We start from the raw sequence: 27,865 nt of genomic DNA, 5'->3' as shown, positions 1-27,865 counted from the left end.
CCTCCCAATCGTCACTGTAAATCAGTTGAAACTTCACTCGTGAAACTCACACGTCGGCCTCCACTGCGAACTTCGAATGCGACCTCATGCTTTGTTTTGACTAAGTATGACTTCACGCCTCACGGGACGATAGTTGTCTCAAACGCTAGTAATGTGTGCTACGGAGCAAATCACCTTCTAAAGCACATTCCCTTTCAAGAAATAATGGCTGCGTTGTAATATATATATTCACAAAATATCACTTAAATCATATGTGCTCTCAATAATCTTTCAAAAACAACTGAAAGCACATTGTATGATTCTTTTGAAACTTTACAATCTTTTCGTTCGGGTGAAGTGCCATTTTTGCGAATCCATCTGTAATAATTTTAGCATTTAGCAGGAAATGAAATTTTGTTTATATATATACATTTTATTATTAATTATTATGTTTAATGATTGCTAGAAAGCTTCGTCTAAATCTTTATGTACATGTATGGTGTGAATCTAGGATTCCAGAGTAAAAACGAATTCCCACAGCGGTGAACGCGTAATCTTTCTCCTCACTTAAGTCTCTCTATATGATTTGAGCAACCTTATGTGAATTTTTTAGCTACATAATGTAATGTAAGTATGTTTCTACTCCAAGTAATGGGACGATTGAGATGACCCAAAGCACCTCACACGGGGACAAGAACTTGAATATCGTGATGATCAATGTCATCATTTCAGAATCTAACTAAAGAGTGGCCCGATGTGAGCTATCGTACCTATTTCAAACGATAAAACCCTAAACATCTCATTAATTATTTTAATGACCGTCATTATTACTGGTTGTAAATCCGATGATATGTTTCCAGCAGTTCTCCAAGCCGTTCCATTCCCTCCTAATATCGCCTCGTCTCTCCTTACACCGGCATTTTACATTACCTGCTTCCGGCCATTCATCCTAGGCCTCCTGTAATTCTTCCTCTCTGCGTTTCCTTCAATTACGTCCTCTCTAGACTACATCTTGCCTCAGGATATATCCCATTAGTTTCCATCCCATTCTACTTTTAGGTGTCCTCCGAAGACATATCTTCACCCACTCATCGAAGTAGTGCTTCATTTCTTGTTCTGTTTATCCGCTTAATTTCATCATTCTTTTGTAGCACTATATTTCCATCATCTCCTTCTCTCCCACATCCATTGAAAGGTTCATGTAAACTCCATGTTTACATGAACCTTTTTACTAATATATATATATATCTATACATAAGTTAGTATGTATTTCATTCGATAGAAAGCCTTCTTCGCCGTACAATTTCGGCTTATTGATCATACTGACCGTTTAGTTTTACTAGAAGCAATCAGGGCTATGTCACTATCTTATTGAAGGAATGGCCTCCGCGGAGCGATGACAAAGATAAAGGTCTCTCGGATGTCCTTCGGCCTCGGTCCATTTGGTGCTACGATAGTTTCGCAGACCTCCCAGCCTTCTGCTTCTGGATAAGTTCGAGGCGTCGTAGGTACGGGAAGTCGTAGTCGGCTGTAAGCTTTCGATATTCAGTAGAAGTGTTTTTGATGTATTCATGTCCACCAATTGAGACTCATGTAAGGCGGGCTAAATGACCTCAAGAAGTCGGTTGGAAAGGAGTTGTCTAGGTAGAAAGACCAGCGCAAAAGAATAGTCGAAAGACGTTTTTAATCTGATTCTGTACCTTTACTCAGAATTTATATCGTGTGACTGTTTCTAACATTGAATGTAACTATACGACAAATATCTGCATAACAATTCTGGCATTCCCTGGATCTACTACTTCCTTTCTTTGATATCTTCTTAAAAATTAAAAATCTTCATGAGTCAATTATCCTTTATGATAACCTAATCTAAGGCTATCACATATTTCTTTAGCTCTAATACTTTACTTCGGTGGGAAGTACTGATTAGGTGGATGAGCAGATTTTACATGACAGTAAAGTTTGCTGCCATCTATTTGGAAACACTTTTGATAATAATGTTTGGTTATACGTATCCTTTATATATATATATATATATATAAAACATAATTCATAATTTTTTCTATTTTCAACTTCAATGCTTTTTAATGTAATCAATGCATAATTCGTCTAATTTTATTGTATATGTTTACCAATGAAACAAGTTAGAAAATATTTAATAACTTCTTTTTTGATTTGTGATTTGGTTTTTGAAATATGTTTCATTTCTGCATTAGGATGCATGAAGGGAAATTTTGCCATTCATAGAAACTGTATAGAAGTTAACAAAATCTATGCCGATTCTAAAATAGAACTGGAAGTCCGGACCTTTGTGATTATACGTCGTATGCACGACCGTGATGACACGCACTTAGAAGAGCATCGTGATGCGCGTACGTTTCTATTCGGCTATTTACCCGTTCGCTTCGATTTTGATCGTGTCCCTGAATAAAGTGTGCTTAGATTCGGAAATTCGTTTGCGGCTTTGTTTGACCGCGGCGTCGCCGTCGATTGTTTAGGCGGGAGAAGGAGCGATTTCTCCGCGGCACAAAATCGACGGTCGGCCGACTAATCTTCCCAACCGATAATGGTGTTCCCCCGTGAATTTCAAAGATCGATGGGAGTGAGTTTCGCCTGTCGAGGGAACCTATGCATAAATGCCCCGAGGCTTGCTGGTAGATACGTGCCTACGCTCTCGTCTATCGGTGCTCTACATGCTGTACAAGTATATGTATTCGTTAACTCTCCTTCCGTTCACTTTCTTATGCTACAACGTGGGCATCCGACCATTTTGCAACGGTGCTATCATTCAGGAGGTCCATTCCCCCGTATATCTCGCAACGGTACGAGCGAATCTTTTTTTTGGGGCATGGCATTATCGCGTCCTGATCGATTTCTCGTATGATGGGTGATCTCGGTAGTAATTCAAATTATCATTTTGCCATTTAAAAGTGCATTATTCGTTAACCTAGGTAGGTAATCCAATCTTCAGTACTCGATGAAAGTTTTGGCTGATACAGATCCACAGCGAATCTTCTCATGAGGGAAAATAGCCAATAAAAAATCTTTTGAGGTTAACTTAATTTTAAAATATGTCAACCATGTCTATTCGAAAGCATTCCCTTTTGCTCATTAGATCTTTTTAAATAGCTGTTGTGTGAGAACAATTTTCTTATTCTCATATAGCTATGAAATGAGGCAGCACAGCAGGATTTGGGGGAATCGGGGGAACCTGCGCCCTTGAGCCGACTGCTGGAGATAGTAAGGGTTTATTTTTTTTATTTCCAAAAGTTTAGCACGAAAAGCAAGGCCAAAATACAGAAATCGAGAAAAAACTGTACCGGAATAAATCTCAATCGTAGTCGTGAGGTAACGCGGACAACTGAAGGACGCAATTCCCAAAGAATTAGCGGGTGACGGTTGGTATAAATCAGTGAATTATAACAGCACAAAATATCCCACGAAAAGACGATCAAGTATAACAAAATCAAACAGCTGAGATGGTAATACGTATGAACAACTAATGGAGAACCTTCTGAAAAATTTAACGCTCAGTCTGACATTTTGAATTACGGACTGATAACATAATACTAATGGCTTGTCAATATTAATCAACTCCTCTAGACCAATATTGACTAGTATAAACATATGGAACTATGGAAAAACCGCTTTCTTTTAGTTTACATTTGCTCATCAGAGTGAAACAGTGTCGGACGAGATCCCTAGCTTTTAAGTCTCTTCTATTTCATTTCTTCATATTATGCGGAAATACCGGATTATATGGTTGAATAAATTTATCCCGCTCGAAAATCCACCATTTAGTTAGATATTTTAATTTTTCCTCCCAAAAAATGAGAGACATATAATGAGAAAAAGAACTATTGCACTATATATAATTGTACGAAGGTTACTAAACTATGAAGTCGTGTCGCTATTCGTATTCATATGATGTCAAACTAGTATTAGTCATTCCAACCTAAAACGGAAAGCGAGCGATGCAAAATAGCGAAGTGCTGTTATTTGAAATGTCTATTTTTCAATTAAATCACTTACGGAAATGATTCGTACTTTGATTATTTGGCATAATTTGCCATGTGAAACACTCTCAACACACTGGCTTTCACGACAATAGTTTAAAATAAAACCTAGTTTTGATGGATAGTTCTCTGCAGTAATATTTACAAACCTGAGTTGAAGTTGAGCCATACTTTCTGTCTTCATCATTGGAAAATGGATATACGCGGCGATATAGAATTAAAAATTCGGAGAGATTCATTTTACTCGAAGGCCTAAAAGCCTTGTTTAGTTGCGTTACCACTTAATGATACAATATATGTACTTGTACTTTGCCTCAAGTTGCATACGCATCTATTACCGAGCATGAGTTCACCAACTAATGAATATAACCGGGCATATTTAATGTTTGGTAAATATACAAGTATGGCACATAAGCGTGGCTTCAAGCAGGTGAATACGTGAATTTGACTGGTCCAATGAAGTTAGTGATAACCTCTAATGAAAGACATTAGACATACAGCCGCTAACGCTTACTCAAGAGCCAAGTAGTTGCCTACATACATTACCTCATCTAAATCAGGTGAGGGAATCTGAGCGAAATAAATGAGCGTTTAGATTGAAGATAGAATATCAAAGATATCATTGAAACCATTTTATCCATAATGTTGGATTACGCTTTCGGGGTAAACTCATCACGGCTGATTTTTTTTAAAATTCGTATACGCAGGAGCGGTGTGGCCTGGGATAAGCGACGGAAATGAAATTCTTAGATTTGAAAAAGGGGCATCTATAACGCATCATTATCGTAACTCTGGGTCATCTCATAATCAGAGGAAAAGTTGTTCTTATCATCAGAGAACAGTCCTAGTAGTTAGAGCTGTAAATATAATACATTTTGGCCAATGATCACAGAGATTTTTCTAAAAGTAACGATTATTTTCTTCGATTTTAGGAAAAATTAGAGCGTAGGAAATAATCAATTTATTCTAAATGTATTTCTGAAAAATCCCTTAATCGTTCATGAAAATTCTGAGGAGAACAATACATAATTTTAGCATAGAAAGGATTTTAACGTTTTGATATTCATGGTTGCACCTTATTCATCATTTATCTAATTCTTATCGCATTTATATCCCTTTCTATTCCCACGTTATACCTGTAGCGCAGATGTATCGGAACACATAAGCATAGAAAGTAAATTCAAATAGAAGTAGTATTTAGGGGAGGCGACCGACAGCTGAGGTCATTTGCGCAATTAGGGATGGACAGGAAAGGATGAAGGGTGGAGAGAAACCCGGCGTCGGCATTAGCCTACTCTTTACGAAAGGCGCCAAGGGGTCCGCAGCTTAACGTCCCATCCGATGGACAGTGTACTCACTCAAAGTGCCCTCCACAAAGCACCTCAAGTAGGGATTGAGATACCTCTGAAAAATATTCAACACCGCCGGGATTTGAACCCGGACCCTCTGGGTGGGAAGCCAGCAGTAAATTCAAATGCATTATTTTCTCAATCTGAATTAGTAATGCTAATGCGGAAATTAATCCACCACGGTACTCAACCCGAATGTTGGTTTGATGGATGAAGGTAGATTATAGCTACTCCTACCGGAGGAAATAAATGATAGGATTCGTTTGTCCATAGCTGGTTCTTTAGGTCTCCTGAATTGTCCATACTACTTATAAATTTTTCAGTATAATTCCTTAGTACTAATGGGCTTAATATATTTTCCTAAAAATGTAGGTAAATTTGTGGTGTATGAGTATTTATATCGAGCTATTTTTCCAGTTTGAGTCCGCTTCAAACTACTATTGTGCCATGAAATGAATTATTCTCGCAGGAAAAATTTGCGTAAATTTTTATTTAAAGGTGCTCTTTCAGGAGTATAAATTGTATAAATACGAGTATGTAATCAATTAACAGGCAAATAAATTTTTATACGGTACTCATTTAGTTATAAGCAGTGAAAAGTGTGCAAGAGTCAAATTTTGTTTTGATCATCACAAATACTATATGATAAAACTTTTTAAAAAGCATACATTTCAATCTCACACACACACGTGGGCTATATATGTAAACAAGATAAGCAATAGTCCACCCTTTAATAAAAGGAACAATTTTCCATCTTCACCATTTTTACTCCTGCGTGAAAAATAGCCGATGAAGGACGGTTCCACTCGTAACGCATGCCCAAAGCATTGGAATATAATAATCAACTCTCGTGCTGGGGTTTGGCATTCCATAATTCTTCGACATGCGTGCGATTACACCATGCGTGCATAACATAGCATTTTAACAACTGTGCTTCTTGTAGAAAACGATGAACAAACAAACAATGAAGCATTAGAACAATTAGATTTGACGGAATATAAATAGGACCATTATAAACTCGATCACGTGATGATAAGCAAACAGTGCCACACCATTCAGTAAATAAATAGATGGACTATCAAATCCCAAATCAGAAAAGCCTTCCTTAGGGCATATATTTTGCTTTAGCATATTATATTGGAGATGTTTTGGGTATATCCTCCATCAAAATGATCAGCCAAAGGTAGTTACAATCACGCTCAACAATAAACAATGGACGCTCAATTAGCTATTACAGGACGGCTCTAACTGGTTATATACAGAACGGGGATTTCATATCTGACTCTCAGGTTAACACCGTACAGTAGGACCATTTCCATTTAATAATTTTTCATATTAAATAAATTTGTTCTCAACTTCGTACAAATACAGAACATTCTACATTCTAGTAAGTATTTAGGAAACCAGAGAAAACATGTAAACTTTTTTCGATTGGGAACTAAATTAGGCAATGTAGTGTTGAAACTAAGTAATATCGCATATCCTCGCATGAATACAAATAAATTTGCGTAATTAATATTGCATTTTTACATATAGACTTAAACATTGTTCACCGAGTCTGGTATAGTCATAGGAAAACTGCACATTGTTTTAAAAAATATTACTATGACAACGAGGACTTTAAAATTAATATCTCTTATCTTATTGGATAGCCCACGAAAAGTCAGAAAAATTATTTTACGATATGACCGTGCTTGAATTGGTGATGATTCCAGGCGCAAATGTTTCACATTTCAAACAATTGGTCCCACCGCGGATGGTACTGTAAATTAGTTCCCCGTTCGGCCACCAACTTTCGTGGAGCGCTCACGGGTATCCACCTCACTCGTTCTCCTCTTCACCGCCCGTCTCTGCTGTCGCTGCGTCTTGCCCCAGCTTTGACATCTTGAGGGCTGCCGATGCGTCGTCGTCCTCACCCGAAGGGCTCACAACTTCTTCAATCGTTGGGCCATCTTGATCAATGCCGTTAGTTTCTTCGGGGAGCCCATTGGTGCAGAGTGTTCCAGGGGATTGTGGTTCTTCGACCACCGGGTCCGCGGTCTCTTCATTGTCCGCCTTATCGTGCGCCTCTTCGGGCGGCGCTTGCTCCTCCTCCGTCGCTGGGGCGTCCTCTTGTGGTGCGGCTGGCTCTTCCACCGGGGCTTCCACTTCCCCAGTCTCAGCCTCCGGTGTCGCTTCGACTTCTTCCTTTGACTCGGCGACGACTTCTTCCTCCGTGGATGCTGCTGCTTCCTGCTCGGCGGCGGCGGCCGCTTCTGATTCTTCCTTGGCCTGCCTCTCCAACTCTGCTTGTCTCTCCAGCTCAGCCTGTCTCTCCAGCTCGGCCTGCCTCTCCAGCTCCTGCCGCTCGAGTTCAGCCTGTCTCTCAGCCTCCGCTTGTCTTTCCAGCTCTGCCTGTCTCTCAACTTCGGCTTGCCTTTCGAGTTCGGCCTGCCTCTCTGCCTCTGCTTGTCTTTCTAGCTCAGCTTTCTGCTCCTGTTCCTGTCTTTCGAGTTCAGCTTGTCTTTCGAGTTCAGCTTGTCTTTCTAGCTCAGCTTTTCTTTCCTGTTCTTCCCTCTCTAATTCAGCTTGTCGTTCAAGTTCAGCTAGCTTTTCCCTCTCTTGTCTTTCAAGTTCAGCTTGTCTCTCTAGTTCCTTCTTCTCGGCTTCTCTCCTTCTCTCCTCCATCTGCCTTGCCCTCTCCTCCTCAGCTGCTATTCTCTTGGCCTCAGCCTCCTCTTCCTCCTTCCTCTTCTCCTCATCTCTTAGTTTCTTCTTTCTCAACCTTTCCTCCCTGGCAGCATTTGAAGCTGCGTCTGAGGATGAGGTTGTAGTTTCCTTTGCCTTTGCCCTCTCCAGTTTGATCTCCTCTCGAGCAACCTTGGAGTTGAAAGAGACATCATCCGTCACAGATTTGGAGGGAACCTAGAAGATGAAATTGCTCTTATGAGAAAGGCTATGTTATGCTCTATTATACAAGATAATGCAATGGCACATATCTCATAGTTGCAATGGAACTCACACTCATGAAGCGATATGCATGCGAGAGAGGACAAGGCATAGATTATTGATTAAATTCTTTTAATCTGCTACATTATTAAATTCTGCTGCCAGTGATTGGTGTCATGAAATGAAAGTGAAAAATTTATCTGTCTCATTTTGCTGTGGCTGTCAGTCAGTTGAGGGCAGGGGACTCAAAGGACTGTTTGCCCATATAATCTTAAGAAATGCTTTCACCAATGATGACACTCTAACCATCAGCATACAAGTAGGCATTTCTCATGGGCCACATTATAAATATTGCAGAAAATGCATTTCATATCATGAAGTTTTTAACCACAAAGACAACCAGCTCTATCATCACTATTCAGTTGTGATATGTAATTTCAAAAAAATATAAGTGAACTGGTTATGAGTATACTATACTCTGCGATGGATAGCCATTTAAATCAACCAAAAATTTAATAATTGGTTTTTTAGATCCATTTGAGTTGTTACTTATGTCAGCCTACCATACCATAAATAATATACCTGCAAATATATAATTGACTTCCAAAATATGGAGATATAGAATATTTTGCAGGGTATGAAGACCAGTAATGAAATGAGGATACCAATCATCTACTAAACTGAAATGAATCTAATTCTAAGTTATATTTCTTCTATGAATCCTAATCTAAAACTAACCACCATTACCTCTGTTATCAACCGGAAGGTTGGTTTTTTTTTGCTGAAAACTAAACCCACACTCTTCTTGGTACAGCAACTACTTTCATCAGTTCAAAGATAAAAAACATCTTTAACATCTCTCGAAAGAATGAGGTGAGGCTGAGCCAGCTTCCAATGGGAGTGATGCATACACTACTTCAAATTAATTATAAGATAAAATAAGTGTACATTTTGATTCATGTTCTCTATTCCATTAGTGGTGCTACACTGTCTCTCCATGCCTTCCTTAATGTTCTCAGGACGTGAATTAAAAAGCAAAAGGCTGTTTTACTTACTACCTGTGACTGCTTATTGAGTATTCTTACCTTACTTTTACAAGCTAATTAAGGTTTTGAATGAGCTATTTATCTTACCTTAGTTTAAGTTTAAAGTTTATTCTTCCAATTTTTTTCCCTATCCACTTGGTTCTGTAAGAATATTATCCAATCTTATAGCCTCATGTTTCTTTATTTTCTACAGTGCTTTTACACTCTAACTACCATCTTTATTCCTCAGATTAAGCCTATTCTTTATCAAAGCTTATTAGCTTTATCGATGAGCTATCAAGTTTCCAAAGCGATTTTTAATAACTTAATTGATTTTTTTATTTCCATAAATACTTTGCTATGTCTGAGGTATTTTCCCTTTTATCACCTGATAATTATGTCACTTAAAAAAAATATATATCCCTCTATCTATATCACTCATTGCACTGTTCTTTATAAAATTTCATTTTCTCCATTTGTTTCTCAGCTGAGTATACATGTATTATTCAATTTAATTTACCTCCTCAGTTTGCATACACATCCATTTCCTTCTTTCCTCATACCTTTTGATATCTTCTGCAATCTATAAGACATTCTGGGTGATTTGATTTCCCAATGCTTTTCATGTTTCCCATCATCTCTCATTATCATGTTTCTCTCAACCATCCTCTATAGCTATCATCCCATTGTCCTTACCTCAAGTCTTATCAATTTCACCCATAGAGATTTATTCCCTTTAATTCCAGTTGATGCCAGAGACAGGTCTAACAAATTCAGCACCTGGGAAAGCATAACAGTTACACCCCCTTGTAACCAATCCCCCTCTACATTAAAATGCTTATGGTGTAACTTGTCAGTACTAGAAAGAGCAATTATTGACAATCCATGTTGGTGATACCATCATTTCCTTCCTTCTAGTTGGGGAATCTGGTGGAGACAAGAAAAACTAATCATAAATAAATAAAGAAGTGATATGTTGGCATATCTCTTCCAGGCAACTGTGGCACAACACTGCACCAGAATTATACCACGTTATACATCAAAATGTCAGTTTTGATTTTTCTCCTTCCACCACATCATGCTGTGTCTACTTGGTTAAATTGTATTATAAATCAAAATATCACCCCGTCACCTCTAGATCTGGTACTAGTTAAAGCATAATATTCTGCTTTCATATCCTCTTAATCCCTGTAATTTTAGGTTACATTTAAAAATCACAAATCATGGTCCAAATCTTAACTTAAAAAGTTCCCGTACTCCCAAACCCTTACTTACTTACATCCTTTCCTTCTTCCACTGCTAAGGTGGCTCTGATTCCATATCACTTAATTGTACGTATCCTACCAGTAGCATTCACAATTATTCCCTTTAGTTGATCTGAAACAATCGTTTCTTTTTTTCTCTGTGATTAATTGATGGCATTACAGCTTAAGTTGTTAGCTATATTTTTATCAACATTGATAATATTCTATCACGTTTATTCAATTTAAAAAAGAATTATCTCACCCCTGGCAAGCATTTTCCAGACTCGAAACTAATTTCTTGGTGTACGATTTAAAAAATGGACATTGGTTACTCATCTTATATAGTAATTATGTTATTATTTGATTATAATTTTCATATTAGGATGTCAAATAGGAAAGAATGGAGAGGAATCAAATCCCACATATGTTTTAATGCATATCAATTGCATATATTTATTGGGAAAATAATATATGGCAGGCAATTCACTATCTTTTTGGAAGAAGATGTACCCTTTTTGGTTCATCTTCTATTTACCCAGTGGTTCAACCACTAGAATTCATATATCTCCCAGGCACCATGTGGGACTCATTATGCATGGAACTTTTATAATATCAGTCACTTGGTAATTGTTTGTGAATTACCCAATTGATGGATCTGTCAATCTAATCAACTCCATATTTCTCTAAACTCACTCATACTTACATAATCAGGATTTAGATTTGATCCACTGTTCCTCGATGAATAGCGGTTCAGGGAGTGAGAGAGGTAGTAGAGACCTGAAATAATAAAATTGTGTTAAACAGAAGCAATGGAAAACAGGCATGTTATTTGCAGCATGGCATGTTGATTGAGTAGCCACTTCCAGCAATGTGTGTTGGAACTTAAATGTATACATTTCAGGAGAGGAAACAATATTCACAAGAACCGCAATTTTTTTTATGAAATGCTAAATGTTTAACTTAAAGTGGTAATTTTGACAAAGAGCATTATACTCACAAAGTTTTTTGAGAGCAAGTTAATGTACATTTAGGAGTGACATGTTTTAGGGTCCTTTCATTTCATAGTTTATTTCTTTATACAACCTACATCATCTGAAAATAAGGTATCCTATAATTCTAATCTAAATTTATAACAAAGGTGTCCTACAAGAGGGATGGAGAACAGAATTTTGTAATAATTATAAGCTGAACTTAAGGAATAAGGCAAAGCATAGCATTTTTTCCTACCCTAATTATTTTCAAGATGCTATCATGCTCCCTATGAAGCTAATGCATCAACTACTGATATTAGGAAAAGCCAATGAAACACTAATTTAATTCTGTGAGTATTTAGGATTTGACATATCAGTGGCTGTCATACATCAGAAATCACTACATACATTTGATTAGAATTAGTCTTCTTGCCATAAATATAATGAAATATGGTATCCTCTCCCTTAAGGGCTCCAGTTGAATGAAATTAGACAAAAGAGGATAATTAATTAAAAATTCAAACTATTCATCATATGATTGCTCAAATTAAATCATGAATTTTAACTGTCATTGGTATTTGGATGTATTAATTTTGGCATTTTTTAATCAGGGTCTATATCGTGCATTTTCCAGCCTTCAGAAAAAAAATATTAATAAGATCAGTTAGATCAAAGGTAATCATCTTTTAAGAGCAGACTTAATTCTGGATACTTACTTATACATGTTGAAAATGTTGTAATGGGTTGCAGCACATTCCTTGATTCAAATGATTCCCATCTTCGCTCTCTCACTCTCGCTATTGTTTTGTCTTTTTAAGGGCAGTGTGGTGCTTATTTGAGTACAAGTCTATTCAGGCAATAATAATGGCTTTAGGGTTACTGCTGTACATGTGTACAGACGATGCATAATGAGTTTTAGTGATATCAATTAAATATAGTTTGATCTTGTCATTATTTTATTATGCTACAGCTATAATCATTTATTCTAATATGGTAGATTAGTGTCTAAATGCATGTGAGACTTATGATTTTTACAGAGGGAGGGATTATCTCGCCTAGGCTTTAGCGGTAAATTTATTTGTTCAAAGCTAGTTAATGATTATGTATGGTCCAATAATCATCTACATTAAAATGTTTATGTAAATATTATTGTATTAGAAAATAATATATTGAGAAGGTAATGCCTATACAAAGATAGTTGAATTAAAGCACAGAAGGTGTCTAGCATAAAACACTGAGTACTTTTCATTTATATTAACCAAAATTCAAAATCGGAACTGTACTCTGTTTTTATGCTAAAAAAATCTCTTGAATTTTCATGAAGAGTAAAATATTAACAAACGAAAACCAAAATTGAGTTTTACTGTTCATCAGCATTTTTATAATGTAGTTTTCAAGCACTTGTATCCAGTCATAGAAAAAACTTTCAAGTCTTTGCCTGAATATAGAAACCTTATTCAGCTAATGCAATTTTGCTCAGTGAAACTTGATGGGTGTATATATATAACCGAACCAGTTAGTCAAATATGGCTGACCATATATTCTTATGGACCCCTGTTATTACTCAATGATGACTTTTATTACCCCCTGTTAGAAATTCAATTTTAATTATTTCAGGGACTAAAACTTTTATTAGTAATAACTGAATTTTTTCATAATGTTGAATTTATTGAACAAATTAATTGCAAGTCAAATAGTTGATTAAGAAGCTGGAATATTTATAAAATTCATTAATGGATAAAATTAGTTTTGAAATAAATATTTCATTTAAAATTGTTACTAATGGATTGACTAATTAAATTTATTGTAAGGAAAAAAATTAAACATGGATCTTGCATGTGAATGTGAATTTTCTCCATTCCTAAAGGGGCATTGGACATTTGTTTTAATTAGTTCATCCCATGGTGCTGTTACCTATGGGCCCCTTGATCAAGGATTTAAAGTTTAATAATAGTTCAGGACTTTTAATAAATGTGTCATTTAAATTATGTAGAACTATACATAATTTCATTTTTAAGTGAATTACTGTGACTTTGAGAAATTTTCAATGGTATCATTTGGAAGTAATCTTGAATTTGCTCTAGGATATCAACTCCAAAAAAATATTTTTCCCTCTGAACATTTGATAAAAAACATGACTGTGATCACTGAAGAACAGTAATTCAAAGCTAACATTTCAATAAAAAGATACAAAATAAAATGAATATGCTCAAAATTAAAAATAAGAATTAAAAAAATAAAACTGTATATACCACAAATTGGAAAAATATAAGAGGTATGATATAAATAAGGTTCATGCTGCTGATCTAAAAGGCCAATGAGTAGTTAATGTGTGTAATGCGTAACATCTAAGTATACATTGGTTCATGCTTCATTCATCGTAGGATGATAAATAACATGTAAGGGAATCATTCGTGTAACTCATACTGAGAGACTCATCACATTGTTATTGAATATTGTTGTCCAGGTTAGGAGGTGCAGGGAGAATATGTTGGAATGCAGATCCCAAAAATGCAGGAATATGAAATATATGTGCTTGAATTCAACATAAGTTTAAAATTCCAGTAATTTTGTTTCAACCTATATTTAAATTTGTTATTCCTGCATGATCAGTTAAATCATGAAAATAACAATAATGTGTTTGCCACAAGGGAGGGTAAATGTATGTAATTATGTCTCTCTCATTACTCAATGAAGCCACAGGTGAAAGAAAACAAGTGAATTCCCAGAATGATTTTCATCAGTATTTGCTCATTCCTGCTTCAATTATTGCTCTCTCATATTGTCAATAATATATTACACTTTTGTCAAATTGCAGTAGAAGCAATGAAGAAATTTGAATTCACTCTCATTCGTGGTATAAAGTTAATCTCAGAAATTTGAATATATTATGGAGCAAATAGAAGTAGCAGAATGTAACAATAAACTGACTTAAAGCCATTTTGGAGAGAAAATATATTTTTTTTAATCTTTATTTTATTTTTTTGCAAAGCAAGACACAATTAATTGATGGTCAAGGAGATATTGAGTATTACAATGAGATAGAAAAATAATTATGCGATTGCAGTGGCTTTAAAGTTATGTATAGAGCATTTGGATTCAGGTGGGTGAAGGCAATGAATGAGTGGTGAATTTTGCAGGAGTGAAGGTATTCTTTTTACATTCATCATAGTTTCCCATGTGGACTCACGCGCATAGGCACAAACACGCACCACACACATTCACACACACATAATGAGTGCTTTAGGCATTTTCCACAGACCCTGCAAAGGAGAAGGAATTGAGACGGCACATTAACTCATGTTGGCAAAGCAAAACTCAGAGAAAAACACATGTCAGAAATCCAAAAATGTGGTCTAAAAGATAACTTTCAAATAGGTACCTCTAGGGAGGCTAAATAAACTTTTTCATCAGTAGATTTACGACAGGGAATACCGGTAAGATTTTTGATTTGAAACAAAAGGAATAGATTTTCATCTCACAATTGAATGCAATTTCAATAAGAGGAAGGGCAACAGAGAACATGTCCCACTACAATTAAAGGCGTTTAAAAGGTCAGACAATCAGGAAATATCTCTTTTTGGGAATCTACTGATGATCCAGGTGCCATATAAAAGATCCTGATAGCCAAACATATGCCTCTTGACTGATGGCCAAAATATGTTTCTACCAGGGCCCAAACCACAAGGAATGACCATGCCCAATATGGGACTTGAACCCATGTCACTTAGGCTATGAGGCAAAACATATAACTCACCAGACTGGACCGCCTTTAATTGAAAATCCCTATTTTCTAGGTTTATAAGATTTTAAAGCTAAGTAAATTGCATGCATTCTCATGTTAATTTGATAAATCATCAAATTATTTTGATTTATCTTGGGGATGCTTATGCATCTGAGTCTGATGTAAAAGCTTATAGATGACTCTATCACCATTGGTATTTGAAAACCAATTGGGGGTACATAGTTAACTCTGTGAAGATATTCTCAGGAATGTTGAAGGGACTGTAACCAGTGCTTTCACCACATTTAAGGACTAAGCACAGGTGCAACACAAGTTTGGGTGCGTAACAGTAATCATGGTCTTACAGTATTGAACGATCTCTACTGCATATGATCACAAAAAATATGGACATTCTACAATGCATAAAACGTATTTACAATCACACTTATATAGAAAGGTGGTATACACTCATAGGTGTTTGAAAGGTGATACGGGTTAGTAAGTGCTTGATGCTGAAAGATTTGATGGGAAACAGTTTTCTAGGAAGAAACATAAATTCTAAGCAAACTTTTATATAAGGGCACACATTTCGTGCTTCACAGCTCTAGAAATACTATACTATATATCAACCATAATTTTGAGCATTTGGTATCTTACGTCATTGCTTATTTAATTGCAGTTTATAGGCATAACTAAGCAATTTATATTGTTCTGTAATGAAATGAATTCCCATTATAGCCTTATATATCAATACCCAAGAATAAGCTCTTTAAGTACTCTCAGGTAATGATTGAAACCCTGTGCTTGCTTAAAGAAGGTATTTATGAATTTTTTATCAATGACTCCAAATTACAGCATTCAAACATTAAAAAACCAATTTTATCAACGAGGCTGGAAATTTTTCATGAAAAATTTTATTAATGATTTTCATAGATTACTTTTGTTTTTTTCCTGCAGTGATCATGTACTCATTCCATGTACAATTCATTATATATTATGAATTAAAACGTGAAAGCATTGTTACCCCTTCACATATTTTTACAACTTCAAAATCACTTATTTATTCAATATTTCTGGTTTAAAATAGCAATGTTAACTGATGGTAAAGCATCTCTGAAAGAATGCCATTTTGTTCTGATTGGATCAATATTATTTACATTGAGGTACCTAAGTCAACATTTTGGCTATCCTGACTGAGTTGCCATTAATTTCCAACTCTCAAGTAACTGAAGCAGATACTCCTATTTCAGTAGAAAAAAGTTTTTATAAAACATTTCCTACTTTTGCAGTCTTCCTAATTGAATTGGGATATGAATCAATCAATCAATCCACTAAAAAACTCACATATGGATTTTTGAGCCATTTTACAGGTAGTCCACCGAATATGATGTTTCCGCATTATTTCCAAACAGATATGGTTATTGTTTATATTAATGCCACATTATACTTTTAAATATTTATTCCAAGGATATATTTTATGCTAATGCATTGCATTGTTCCTAAAACCTTATTTAGTTTTATTTATGGAGCAATGTGCCAAGAAAACTTTTCATTGTGAAGATAATTAAAATCTCCCAAAATGTGATATTTGAGGACTTACACACAATGATTATTTAACTGGCAAAGAAACAGAATATATTTAAATGCCATGTAAATATTAATGAAAATTCAAATTTTTGATTTGAATATGGATCCATGTATCTTTTTTTTCTGGTCTTTAAGAATGACTCCCCAATTGACAAAGGCCTCTGAACATGTAAGCCATATCTCTCTTTACTTCCTGATCAATTTCATCTCTTTGAAACATAATGAATTGTTAATCAAGAGAGAGGTAGATTATTTGACTATATCTATTAAAACATTCCTGTTAAGAGTTATAAGATCCTGTATCTTTGACTAGTAAATTTGAAAGGAGATGTCCCAAACAAGGAACTGCTATTGCCCTGTAAAACCTTCAATCGAAATCCCTTCTCTCATCCACTCGTAGGATAATTAAATGTCATCATATTTCCACACCAGAGTCTTCCTAGTTCCACACAGTCGAATTCAATATCATTTCCTGAATCAATCAGCGGCGGCATTAAATAAGTACAGCAAGCTAACCCTTTGAAGAGATTGGACCTTAAATGCATCAAATATTTTTCCCCTCGTGCTCGTAATTCTTGCGTTCCCGCACCATCAGCAATGCTCCTTCGATATACATGTAGAGTTGCACATATTCTATGAGCTGCCCTCTTAAAAAGGCATCAAATATCTCACCTGCTCCGTCCGCCTCGTTGTTGGACACGTTCGGTCCAGCAGCAGTGGAGCGCATCCTGTCGTAGTGCGATAGGAAGGTGACGTCGTCTCTGATGCGATTGTCGTCATCACGGCGCCACGCCAGATTCCTCCGCTTGGAGAAGGCCCGGCCGCCGGCGAAACTCATGCAGGCCAGGTGACCCTTGCCTAAGTTGGCGCCGAGCGTGAAAATGATTTGGCTTGGTGAATTAGGGAAGGGTAATTGATGGACGTGTACAGACACAAATCAGTCTGTCTCTGCTCAGTCCTCGCTGGCTCTGTCCTACTTTTCTGTTGCAAGGGAGGTGGACTCTGGATGTGTACGTAATATGGACATTTTATTTCTACTGATTGCAATAATGTGGACTGCGTTGCTCCTTGTGTGTGGAATTGTGTCAATTATTTGGGGGTTGAAATGTTTATGTGGATATTCTCTTCGGTTTTATTTTTTGTTATATTTCATTTTATTTTCAATCTATTCAAGTGTTGACTTAAATGTAATCAATCATCTGTATTCATGCAGCTACCGCATTCGAGATCCAGGAAACCTAGTATACATATTTTTGATAAAGCAATGTTTCGCGAGCGCATTGAAATAAACAGAGATAATTTAAATATGACCAATTTATGGTCACTTATGATTATTCATATGGTCCAGGCATGGAGATTACTGCGCACCCTACTACGCTAACTACGTGTATTGTTCCGGCCCCTGGGACACCTGAGACAAGTTAAGAGTGGATTACCAGGAATCCCCAGGGGCACATGAGCAACTAATTTTGTTCGGGGCGGAGAAAAATTGATTTCAGCTAAGGACACTAACAGAAGATGACGATAATACGAGACTCGTATTTTTGACTTTGGCAAATGTATCCAAGTTTAAAACTCTTCCTCTGGCTTTTCTATATTTCTGGAGATTTTTTAACAAGTATAATTGGAAATATCGGTTCATTAAAATTGCTGTAATTGGTTTTTACTTTTCAAATGTTCTTTGTGGTATGTTGCCCAGGAATTCCATAAATAATTTTTATGAATATTTATTTTGGTCATTTGGCTACTGATTTGAGACCTCATAGTCGGCTGATACCACTGATATAGTAATTATTTTTATGAGCTTCACTTATTGGTTTACCATATTTTTTCATCCGGAGGAACCTGCGATTTTTATCAGAATTCTGTTTTAAATTTTTTTCATTTTGAAACAATAGAATACCAGAAGGATGGGTGAGCTCTTAAACAATGAATCTAATTTTAATATGTGGTACCATCGATATAAATATGAAAGTTTTCATTGAAAATTGACCTTATTGTATTACGTTCGTTGAACTATAGGAAATAAAATCTATATTTAGTTAGAAACCGTATAATTTTATTCTTTAATCATCCATATGTTACAAATGAAATAGTTAAATGATTTTAAAGAACCCATTACTAATATATATATATACTCAATCAATGAGCTATAATCAGCATATAACATCGGCAAGTTAATGTAAATCTAAAATACCTTTATTCCGATAATGAATATAGATCTCCATTTAAGAATCGATAAAAGACCATTATATTTAAAGTACAATGCAAATATTCACCACCTCAATAGCGCCGTATTCATAATTTAGCAATTTTTTGATAGAAAATATAATTTAATTATGTGAATTTTCTAAAGTTTAAGAAGTCAGGAAAAATCAGATTTTAAATAGAAATTCCGCGTTTATTACTATCACTAATCTAAACAAAAAATGCAAAGAAATTATCCCATGAGCAAAATGAGGTATAGCGAGCTTAAATAAATTCGTTTTCGGATCGCAGTAATAAGAAACCGTGGAAGATCCACCTCGCATGAGCGACACTTTCCAATGGAAAGTGTCCAAAAATCTCGATTACATTCCGTTTCGAAGTAGCCATTGACAACGTTCCTTCTTTTTTATTATCTTTTTATATTGGTTAGAAGGGCCTATTTATTCGACCATGGTGACCTCCACGGCCGTCAATTAACGGAAAATTGATTAAGTCATTGGTACAGATCGAACACGAGTTGTGCGTTCGCGTTCGCCGCGACAGCTGCGGTGTTCAGCCTCGCCCTCGCCGACCTCACAGTCTCACCGATGAACTGCCTCCCGTGCTCGGGGTAGTACGACAATGTCTCCACGTCGCTGTGCACGCTTTTCAGGGGCCCGAGCATCCTCTGGATGTAGGCGTCGGAAGTGATGCGCATCGGGGGCTCCACGTCGTAGCTGCATCCAAGAAAATGGCAAGGCGTTAGTGGAATACACATAACATTGTGAAAAATAATTAGCATATACCCGAATAAGTAGAATGATATTAATGCAAACAAATGATATTCATATTGAGTAAAAGAATGCAAAGGGAAACAATTTAGCATATTGGGAAGAAGAGGGATGATGTACCTCGAAAGGAAACTAATATTTTCCCGTGTTATTTTAAAGAAAATATTTAAATTTTGTGGCTATTGTCATTTCAGCGAAAGAGGAGAATCTAATATACTTAAATTTAGATGTAAAGCGAGTTTTATCAATGAAATCCTTCAAATATAAGTTCACTAGAGATTATTTAATAGATTAAAGCTCTTGTCTATTGGTGAAATTCAGCATAAAGATATCGATATTATCTTATTTCTCAGAGAGAATGCAGTTTCAGAAAGGGAACTCTTGGTATCCTAAGAAGCCAATAACAAAGGCTAATTACCATCTTTTTTCTCATAAGATTCAGTCTCTTTCATAAATATTTTATGGGTGTCAACAGGGATCAACTAATTCAATTAATATTGTACTCGTATGTATTCGTGAGTGCTGTCACAATTAGACGTCCCTAACAGAGGACGTATTTTGCCGTGAGTTCAAAGGTGCCTGTTGGTGTAATTACCCTTTTTCCCGCCTGCCCCTCATTGAATCCACCCGTGAATGCAGGAAGCATAAAATATTAGAAGCGTAAATTAAGCGGTTGTACCCCGGGGACAATGGGACATATTTTCGCCGGCGTTGAAAGCTTGGAGCTCGTGCGTAGATCATAGTCCCTTTTAACACGTAAGTTTTAAATACAGAGCGGTGAGGGGGCCTTGCGCTGTTTAACACCCATTCATTTCCCCTTCTAAATTGTGGCCGTTCCTTTTTGTCGCAGTCTCGTCAATTTAGCGGCCAGGGAGGCCGGGGTTGAAGGAAGGTGCGTGCGGCGATGGCGGACTCACCTGGGTGTGTAACTCAGGAGTGGCTTCCTGCTCCTCGGGGGCAGAGGTTCGTTGACCCGCCTGAGAAGGGCGTTCGTGTGGGCGCGAATGTCCCGCGTCTCGTCATCGAAGGACTGCGGGATAGAAGACGGTGGATTCCAGATTAGCTGCGACCTGCACATGAAGGTAACGTAATTCGCAGGCACACGAAGTTAAGGCCCCATTTGCCTTTTCCCGCGAGGCCAATGGAAAATGAACTGGTGATGACTTATGTCACTTTTAGACCCCAACTTGACTACTCTCATTGCAGTCTGGCAAGCAGTGACTTTTCTGGATTGCTCTCCATATGTCTTCTCTTGCATGGTCATTCATCCTTATGGGATGTGCGTGTCTTTCACAAAGACTTTTGAGAAGTCCTTTTATTTAACGACTCCGTGACTTTCGTTGCAGCTCCTCTCTTTGTTCAGTGATTATTCGGTGAAAAATTTTTGACTTATCAAATATCTCCGATAAAAGTACGTTCACTGATGACGGTGATTTTTCTCCGAGTTTACTTACCCTCATATGTTCTTTTTATGCAACCAGCATAGCAGTCTAGCTTATGCTTCAAAATCATCATGCGATTTTAAATATAAATGATGCTCTTTCTCTAAGAAAAAGTGCATGAACAAAAATAACGCTGGTCACTGAAGTACTGACTTCTATTTGCCGAAGTACTGTTTCCTCTGAATCGCGTAATTTGGGGGTCAGTGGCTACTGAAAGCCAAAACATAAGGCCTCTATAAAGCGGAAAAAGTCGACATTACTTTTTAAGCGACTCAGTGACCATTGCAAACAGTAGTATCTTGCATACTTAATTCTGATCTATTATGAACATTTGCCAAGGGTAAAATCAATAGTTCATAGAAATGACATCAACTCCTAAATCTTGGCTCCAATAGTACCCACCTGAAAGAAAAATCAACTCAAGTCTTTAGGGATTTTCAAGGGAAAAATGGAGTATATATTTGAGGACACTAAAATAAACACAGTGAAACAATAACAAACAAAGGATGGTAAGGACTCACTAAACATTTAAGGGTCAACTATTTTTGTGGCATCCCTTGATTTAGTTTTTTATATAGTTTATATGTAAAAGAAACGAAATATTACTCCAATTTATATGAATTATTTATAAAAAGTTGTATGAAACGAAATATTACTCCAAGTTAGGTATATGAATGAATTCATCTCGATTTGATGTTCGAGCTGAAAAAAATAGGTGTCAGCTAATTCACGTTGCATCTGTCCGTATTTTACTCTTACTTTGAGTCTATTTCAGAGCTATATATAATTTACAACGTAAAATAAATATATAAGGGCATTTAGTTAGGCAGAATAAGGAGAGTTTTGTGGACGTCTGTATTTTTATGGCTAATATATGCGGTTCGTATTTTCATAAATAATAGATGTGTACCTTTAAGTAATTATTACAGTCATTTCACAACGTAAGTTTGAATGTAATTCCTTTAGGATTTGCTCGTCACTATTGATTGATTCCGGAAGACCAGTTATTTAATACAAATCTTCGTTCTTCTTTCATAAAATTAATTTTTTAGCTTGACACTTACCACCATTGACCTAGAGTTGAGGTAATCTTCTGTTGGTTGATAGGAGAGACGTGGCCTGGCACGGTGAGCAATGCGGTCTATCTCGGCAACAATTACCGAGGGTCGAACCCGGGTTGTTCTAGGTGGTGGTCCAGTGGTGGTGAGCCGGGTGTGCGCCAGGTATGGGATGGCACGGTGGTGATAGTACTGGTGATCGGGGATTGGTTGGCATTATAAAGGAATGTTTCAAGCCCTAAGTGGGCCACGTTGGTAGCCAAGCAACGACTAAAGCATTTGTTTATGCAGAAACTGATGGTGAATATTATTACTGATGGTTAAAGGTTTTAAACATTCGCGTTGAACGAATGTTAATGGTTTTATTGAGTTTTCTTGCCATCACCTTGGTGATTCTGAATCTAGAGCAGCATTTCATAGTATCAACGTATTAATTGGCTGTGTGAATGATTTGATTCAGTTTCCAAAGCATAAAACGCTAAAATGTGTTCTATAATTCACAATCTTATATTGCATATTTAAATTAAAATACTTCTATAACTTCAAATAGGTTAATTTCGTGCGTTTTAAAATAGTTTAGTGGCTTGAGTTGTGCATATGAATTGTGTTAGTGAATATAAAAATTATATATATTTTTTAAAGCCGAAGCTAAGCTGATCATATTTTGAGCTAATAAATTAATAATTAATTCTTTGATTAGTCACCACTATTCAACCTGTTGTGTGAAAATAATGAAGTTCAATGATGCTTCTTTTTCGCTGTAAATACCTCAGTCGTGTATGACTAGAAAAATATGTTAATTGCTATTGGTAGTTAAGAAAAATCTAGAAAGAACAAATTAAGTACAAAAAGATATGGTCGGAAATATCGATTTTTTTATCACTTGACTTCCTGGAATATTTTGTTTGTCATGCCATGGGTGAAAATGGTTTTAATTTTGGTGCTCCCCTCGATTAAGAACATGCTATGTCCGCTTCTAAATTCCCTCTTTCCCGTCGATCATTCAATTTTCCGCCAAGCCTCATTAGGGTTCAATTAACTGAAGAGCATTTGAAAATAAGCCAAGGAGCTGTTTCGCGGTCGGACAACTTGTGTTTCATTGAGCTGAGTTTAAATTAAAATACGTACACGTGATTCACACGGACCATGCTCTGAGTAAATAAAGCCTTGCAGTTTTTTCCTAAAAATTAGAACTACATGGTATGTTATCGAATGAATAGTTTTTTCCATATAAAGGTGCCATTTCATTTTTGCCTAGAGGAAGCTGTCACCGTCGTCTAGCGCTCCGCAATGCTCTCGTGGTTCGCCCTATAGGCGTGCATTTCTGTTTTAGATGTTTTCTAGAATCGCATTGGTTTTGCGCATGAAGTCTCACATCTGAACGTTTACCGGAGGGTTCTCGTGAATCCTACGCATTCGAAAAGGCTTCTTGGAGATGAGCCAGGTTGTGGAAGTTAAATATAAGCGCGTAAAACGCGCCAGCGATGATCCAAAAAAAAATATTTTTCAAGATTCCGGAATGGCGCGGAGGAGACCCAAACCCTCACACTCCCCCTCCCCCCCCCCAACGCCCCCTAATGCTTTTGCAGCATCTGTTGCGTGTCCAAAAAGTTTTTCTCAAACCGAGAGACCGAACAGTTCTATCAAATAGTTGAGTAATACATGCAGTTGAGCGATTACAATAGGGCAGTTGAAGCGCCCCCAGTAAATCAGCTAGCATAGCCCGGCTAACTCTATAGAATAACAGTTGTATCGTAATTTTCAGTATACTGAAAAATCTTACTGTCTACAGTAAGCAAAGGAATTGTCTATATTACCTTTATATTACAGAGACGAAGGAGCTGAAAAAGTAAATAAATATATCTGAAATATCTTAATTCAAAGTTTCACCAACGCCGTGCATTTAATATTTTACGTTACAACATGAATAAATGTTACCTCGATATTGTTTTAACGTTTTGCAAACAACTGCTCAGAGAACTTTGACAATTGGATTGAAAAACCAAGTCATGATTGCGAGTGTATCGTTAGCCGGCGTCGAAGATTATCCGCTGACTGTTCGTCAACTCACTCATAGCGGTCGCTCAACCAAACGAACTTGATGTCCTATTGTGAGGTTATAGGTGGCAGAATATTGCCATAATTTCTTTTTTGAAAGAGACAGTCATGGTATGGATTGAGTGCCACATCAATATTGCAACACTCGTGAAATTATTTCATTGAGGTACAGATTTGAATATATTCTCAGGCTTTTTGCGATCGTTTTGGTACGTAGTAAGTCACAATCTGTTTAATAAGAATGATTTCCTCAATGAATATGCTATGTTTAAGTTATTTATGAATTTTCATGAGCAATTTATGCTAATCTATACCGTCCGATTGAAATAGAAATACAATGTAGTCCTTGGAAATTTATGAATTATTTGTGTTTGCAAGATAGCCGATTTGGGCCCCTATGCTGCTACACAATATCTACTATTGGCATTGGCTTATTTCAGATGCATGAGTAGAACTTATTTGCCTCGCCTTTGTGTGAAATTAAATCATGATCGTAAATAATATGGTGATCTGGAAAATTGAATCAATTAACGCCTGCAAACGAGAGAATTACTATCAAATATATTTTTTTTAAATTTGTTAATTGCATACGTTTTGTAAGTCATGTGCAGTGGTAAATATTGTTACTAGGTGCCTTCAAAGTCTGAAGTCAGCAAGGATCTCTCGATATATTTCTGACTAACCTAACAATGACTCATGCTCAAGATGCAGCTTTAGGAAATACGATGAACTGGTAATGAAAATTGATTCGGAGTTTGATCCCGGAGTCGAACCTTGAAGGCTATAATATTGTGCTCGAGTAAAAGTAGTGGGTTAGAATAGAGGCAGGCAACGAGCTGATTTCCTTGCAACCTAATTACATTTTAACACAGCATATAAATATTGATAAATTATCACCAATATTAACTTCGTAATTATTTATATTTACACATATATTACGGGAATATACCAATTATGATTTCAAGATAGGAATGGACAATCACATGTATAGTGATGATACTTGAAAAATATTTTTTAAATTAGATTTATTTATATTCAATTTTCCATTGGTTTTACATGAATTATACTTAATTATGCAGTGGAAATGACATTGAAGTTGACGCAATCAACGTTATGAATTGAATTCAAAAGTTCACATCCTTTCTTGGTTTTAAAGTAACATTATGGCTTTTTTCATACCTCAACAAATGCATTGCAGTTAATTAAATATGTAGGCTTCTGTTTCAGTAATTTACTTCCGATTGAGTCAATCAACAGATATGAGCGTGCTTGGGAACAGGGTGGATGTAAAATACCTTTATCACCTCACAAGTAATGGGGTAACCTTTTGGCGCTTTACTTGTGCTCAATTGAAATCAGCGAGTTGCCTTATGGAGGGTTAGAAATGCATAGACACACACAACACACCAATATATGCGTCAGCAAAATCTGTAGATGCAACGCAAGCTTTCCTTTGTTATAGCAATAAGCTACGAAGCGTTGGATGTAACTTGTTGTAACTTACCGGTATTACCTTCTCGAGTCAACACCAGTTCGGCAGACAGCAATGGAAGTTCAGTTCAGGACGAGTGTTCCGTATGGCATATGTGTGATTTCGGTGGATTTGGAGGTCGTCGGGTGAGTTGCAATGGGCATTTGAGTTTCAAAAGGTGAAGGGGTGCCCAGAGAGAGAAAAAAAAACAAAAGGCATTGGCGCAAGTGGTTTTAAAACAGTGCGCGCCGTTGTGATTCGCGGGTGGTAAAAACATAAAGGATGGCAAAAATATTTTTTTTTCAAATCGAAGGAAAACGAGGTATTGTCTCCCCCACCGGCAGACAATGAAGGAAGAGGGCAAGAAAAGAAGAGAGAGAACGTAATTAGTCACGTGCATGTACGCACCCATTCGGCAATCAAAGTATTTCTCATTATAAGTGAGTCGGGGTGAAAGTAAGACAGGGTTACGGATCTCCTTGAGGGTTTAAGGGCGCAGTTTGCAAAGGGTGTTGAGATGGGGTCGCCAAAATGGCGGACCCCGGTTTTCTATTGGTGAGCGAAGCAAAGTGGTGACGTCATGGGTGTACCTATAATCATTTTTTCATGTTTACCTGCTCAATCCGCTAGTTACTATTCACTTCTTGAAAACACGCTCCCGAAGCATTATTCCAATTATATTTACTTTTTCGTTACCCCTTGAGAGAGTTGTGATTTGTTTTACAACATTTAGTCCAAGCGCCCACGCGTTCATGGAAGATTAAAATATTTACAAACTAAATACGGCTGTTGGTTAGCGTCAATAAAAACGACCGACTAACTTTTATTCACCAAAAACTGGGCGAGTATTGTCGTTATGATAATCTATGAGTTACTTTCTGTTAGACTGTACACACGACAAAACTTTATGTTTCAAATAGTTAGCTAAGAGAGTCAAGTTTTAACAACTTGAATAAATAAAATTAAAGCTATATTGCAATACTGAAAATACGTGAGCCTTGATTCTCCAATCATTGACCCATTTAATCTAAAACATAGACTCGATATCATTTTGAAATCTCATGATTCGATTAAATTCCCATCATCGTTTAGTTAGCACAATAATAATCTATTTACGAAGATTTAAGCAAAACGTATACACATATCCTATTAGTTTTTGTGCGTAGCGGATATTGAACACGACAAGAAAGTTTTTGTCTGAACTCATGTGTTTACTTCGGGTAAGATAAACCGGAACAAATTCCTCTGCTACGCAATGAAAGTGTAATCGCAGTCGGCATCTTGAAACGTTAGTAGATGTTAATGTTACGGCACATGATAATGTCGCTCAGGAAATCAAATATCCAAGAAATATGATACCCTAAAAGTGACAATCTATTTTCCTCACACACAATGGTGCTTTAAATTATCAACTAAAACTATTTAACCAAAATGAAACTTAGTCTAGGAATAAATACCAAGAGGTGAAGGAAGGGTTACATTTAAGAAAATATGACTGAAGCCATTCCACATCAATACATAGTTTCAGTTTAGGAGGAGAAGTTAATGGAAATTAATCCCAATTAAATCTATGGCCACAAAAAAAGCATTTTAGGATTTGCAGTGAAGCAAACATGCTCTAGATTCTCTTTTCGCTTTTGTGATCTCTTGGTTCCGTGGAAATGGGTTTTCTGACCACAACATTTCTGTTAGCGTTTCCTCATGTAAACATTTTTTTCTTTGATAATAACTGTAGAATAAATTTTTGTGCAATAAATTGAGTAATTTCGTAATATTCGTTCCATCAACCCAAGAATAGCATGGAATGGGCCCTATTGGTTCGTACGTTATCAGCCGAGTTACGTTGTGTTGACATGCAGGGATTCCTGGATGCGGGTTGTTAATTTTTGTGCTTTATATTTCTCATTCGGAGTTTTTTAATAAAATTACCATGGGCTTGCGATCTCTCCTTCTGGAAATAATGACTGAATCTCGCAAATATCCGAGTTGGTTTAAGGAAATTGTTTCCCAGAATACAATTTGGTAACGAAGTATG

The 27,865-nt window shown here is 36.5% G+C and overlaps 1 protein-coding gene across 1 annotated transcript in view; it reads right to left on the bottom strand.

Moving 5' to 3' along the window:
* Window positions 1-5,815: 5,815 nt before the first annotated feature.
* The window catches only part of LOC139698601 (uncharacterized protein CG45076-like), a 46,288-nt gene continuing 24,238 nt past the window's right edge, over window positions 5,816-27,865 (bottom strand). The window contains exons 4-9 of the mRNA XM_071597444.1: window positions 22,308-22,493; window positions 20,719-20,831; window positions 19,617-19,747; window positions 17,496-17,681; window positions 11,245-11,318; window positions 5,816-8,248 (exon numbers count right to left, since the gene is read on the bottom strand). Coding sequence (XP_071453545.1) covers window positions 7,166-8,248; window positions 11,245-11,318; window positions 17,496-17,681; window positions 19,617-19,747; window positions 20,719-20,831; window positions 22,308-22,493 — 1,773 coding nt within the window. The 3' untranslated portion in view covers window positions 5,816-7,165. The remainder of the gene's footprint in view (window positions 8,249-11,244; window positions 11,319-17,495; window positions 17,682-19,616; window positions 19,748-20,718; window positions 20,832-22,307; window positions 22,494-27,865) is intronic.

This window comes from Hetaerina americana, unplaced genomic scaffold (assembly GCF_022747635.1).
Source record: "Hetaerina americana unplaced genomic scaffold, ioHetAmer1.1.p SCAF_9, whole genome shotgun sequence".
Taxonomy (NCBI): Eukaryota; Metazoa; Arthropoda; class Insecta; order Odonata; family Calopterygidae; genus Hetaerina; species Hetaerina americana.
The sequence above is the reverse complement of the archived record's forward strand: the minus strand, read 5'-3'. Positions and strand labels throughout refer to the sequence as shown.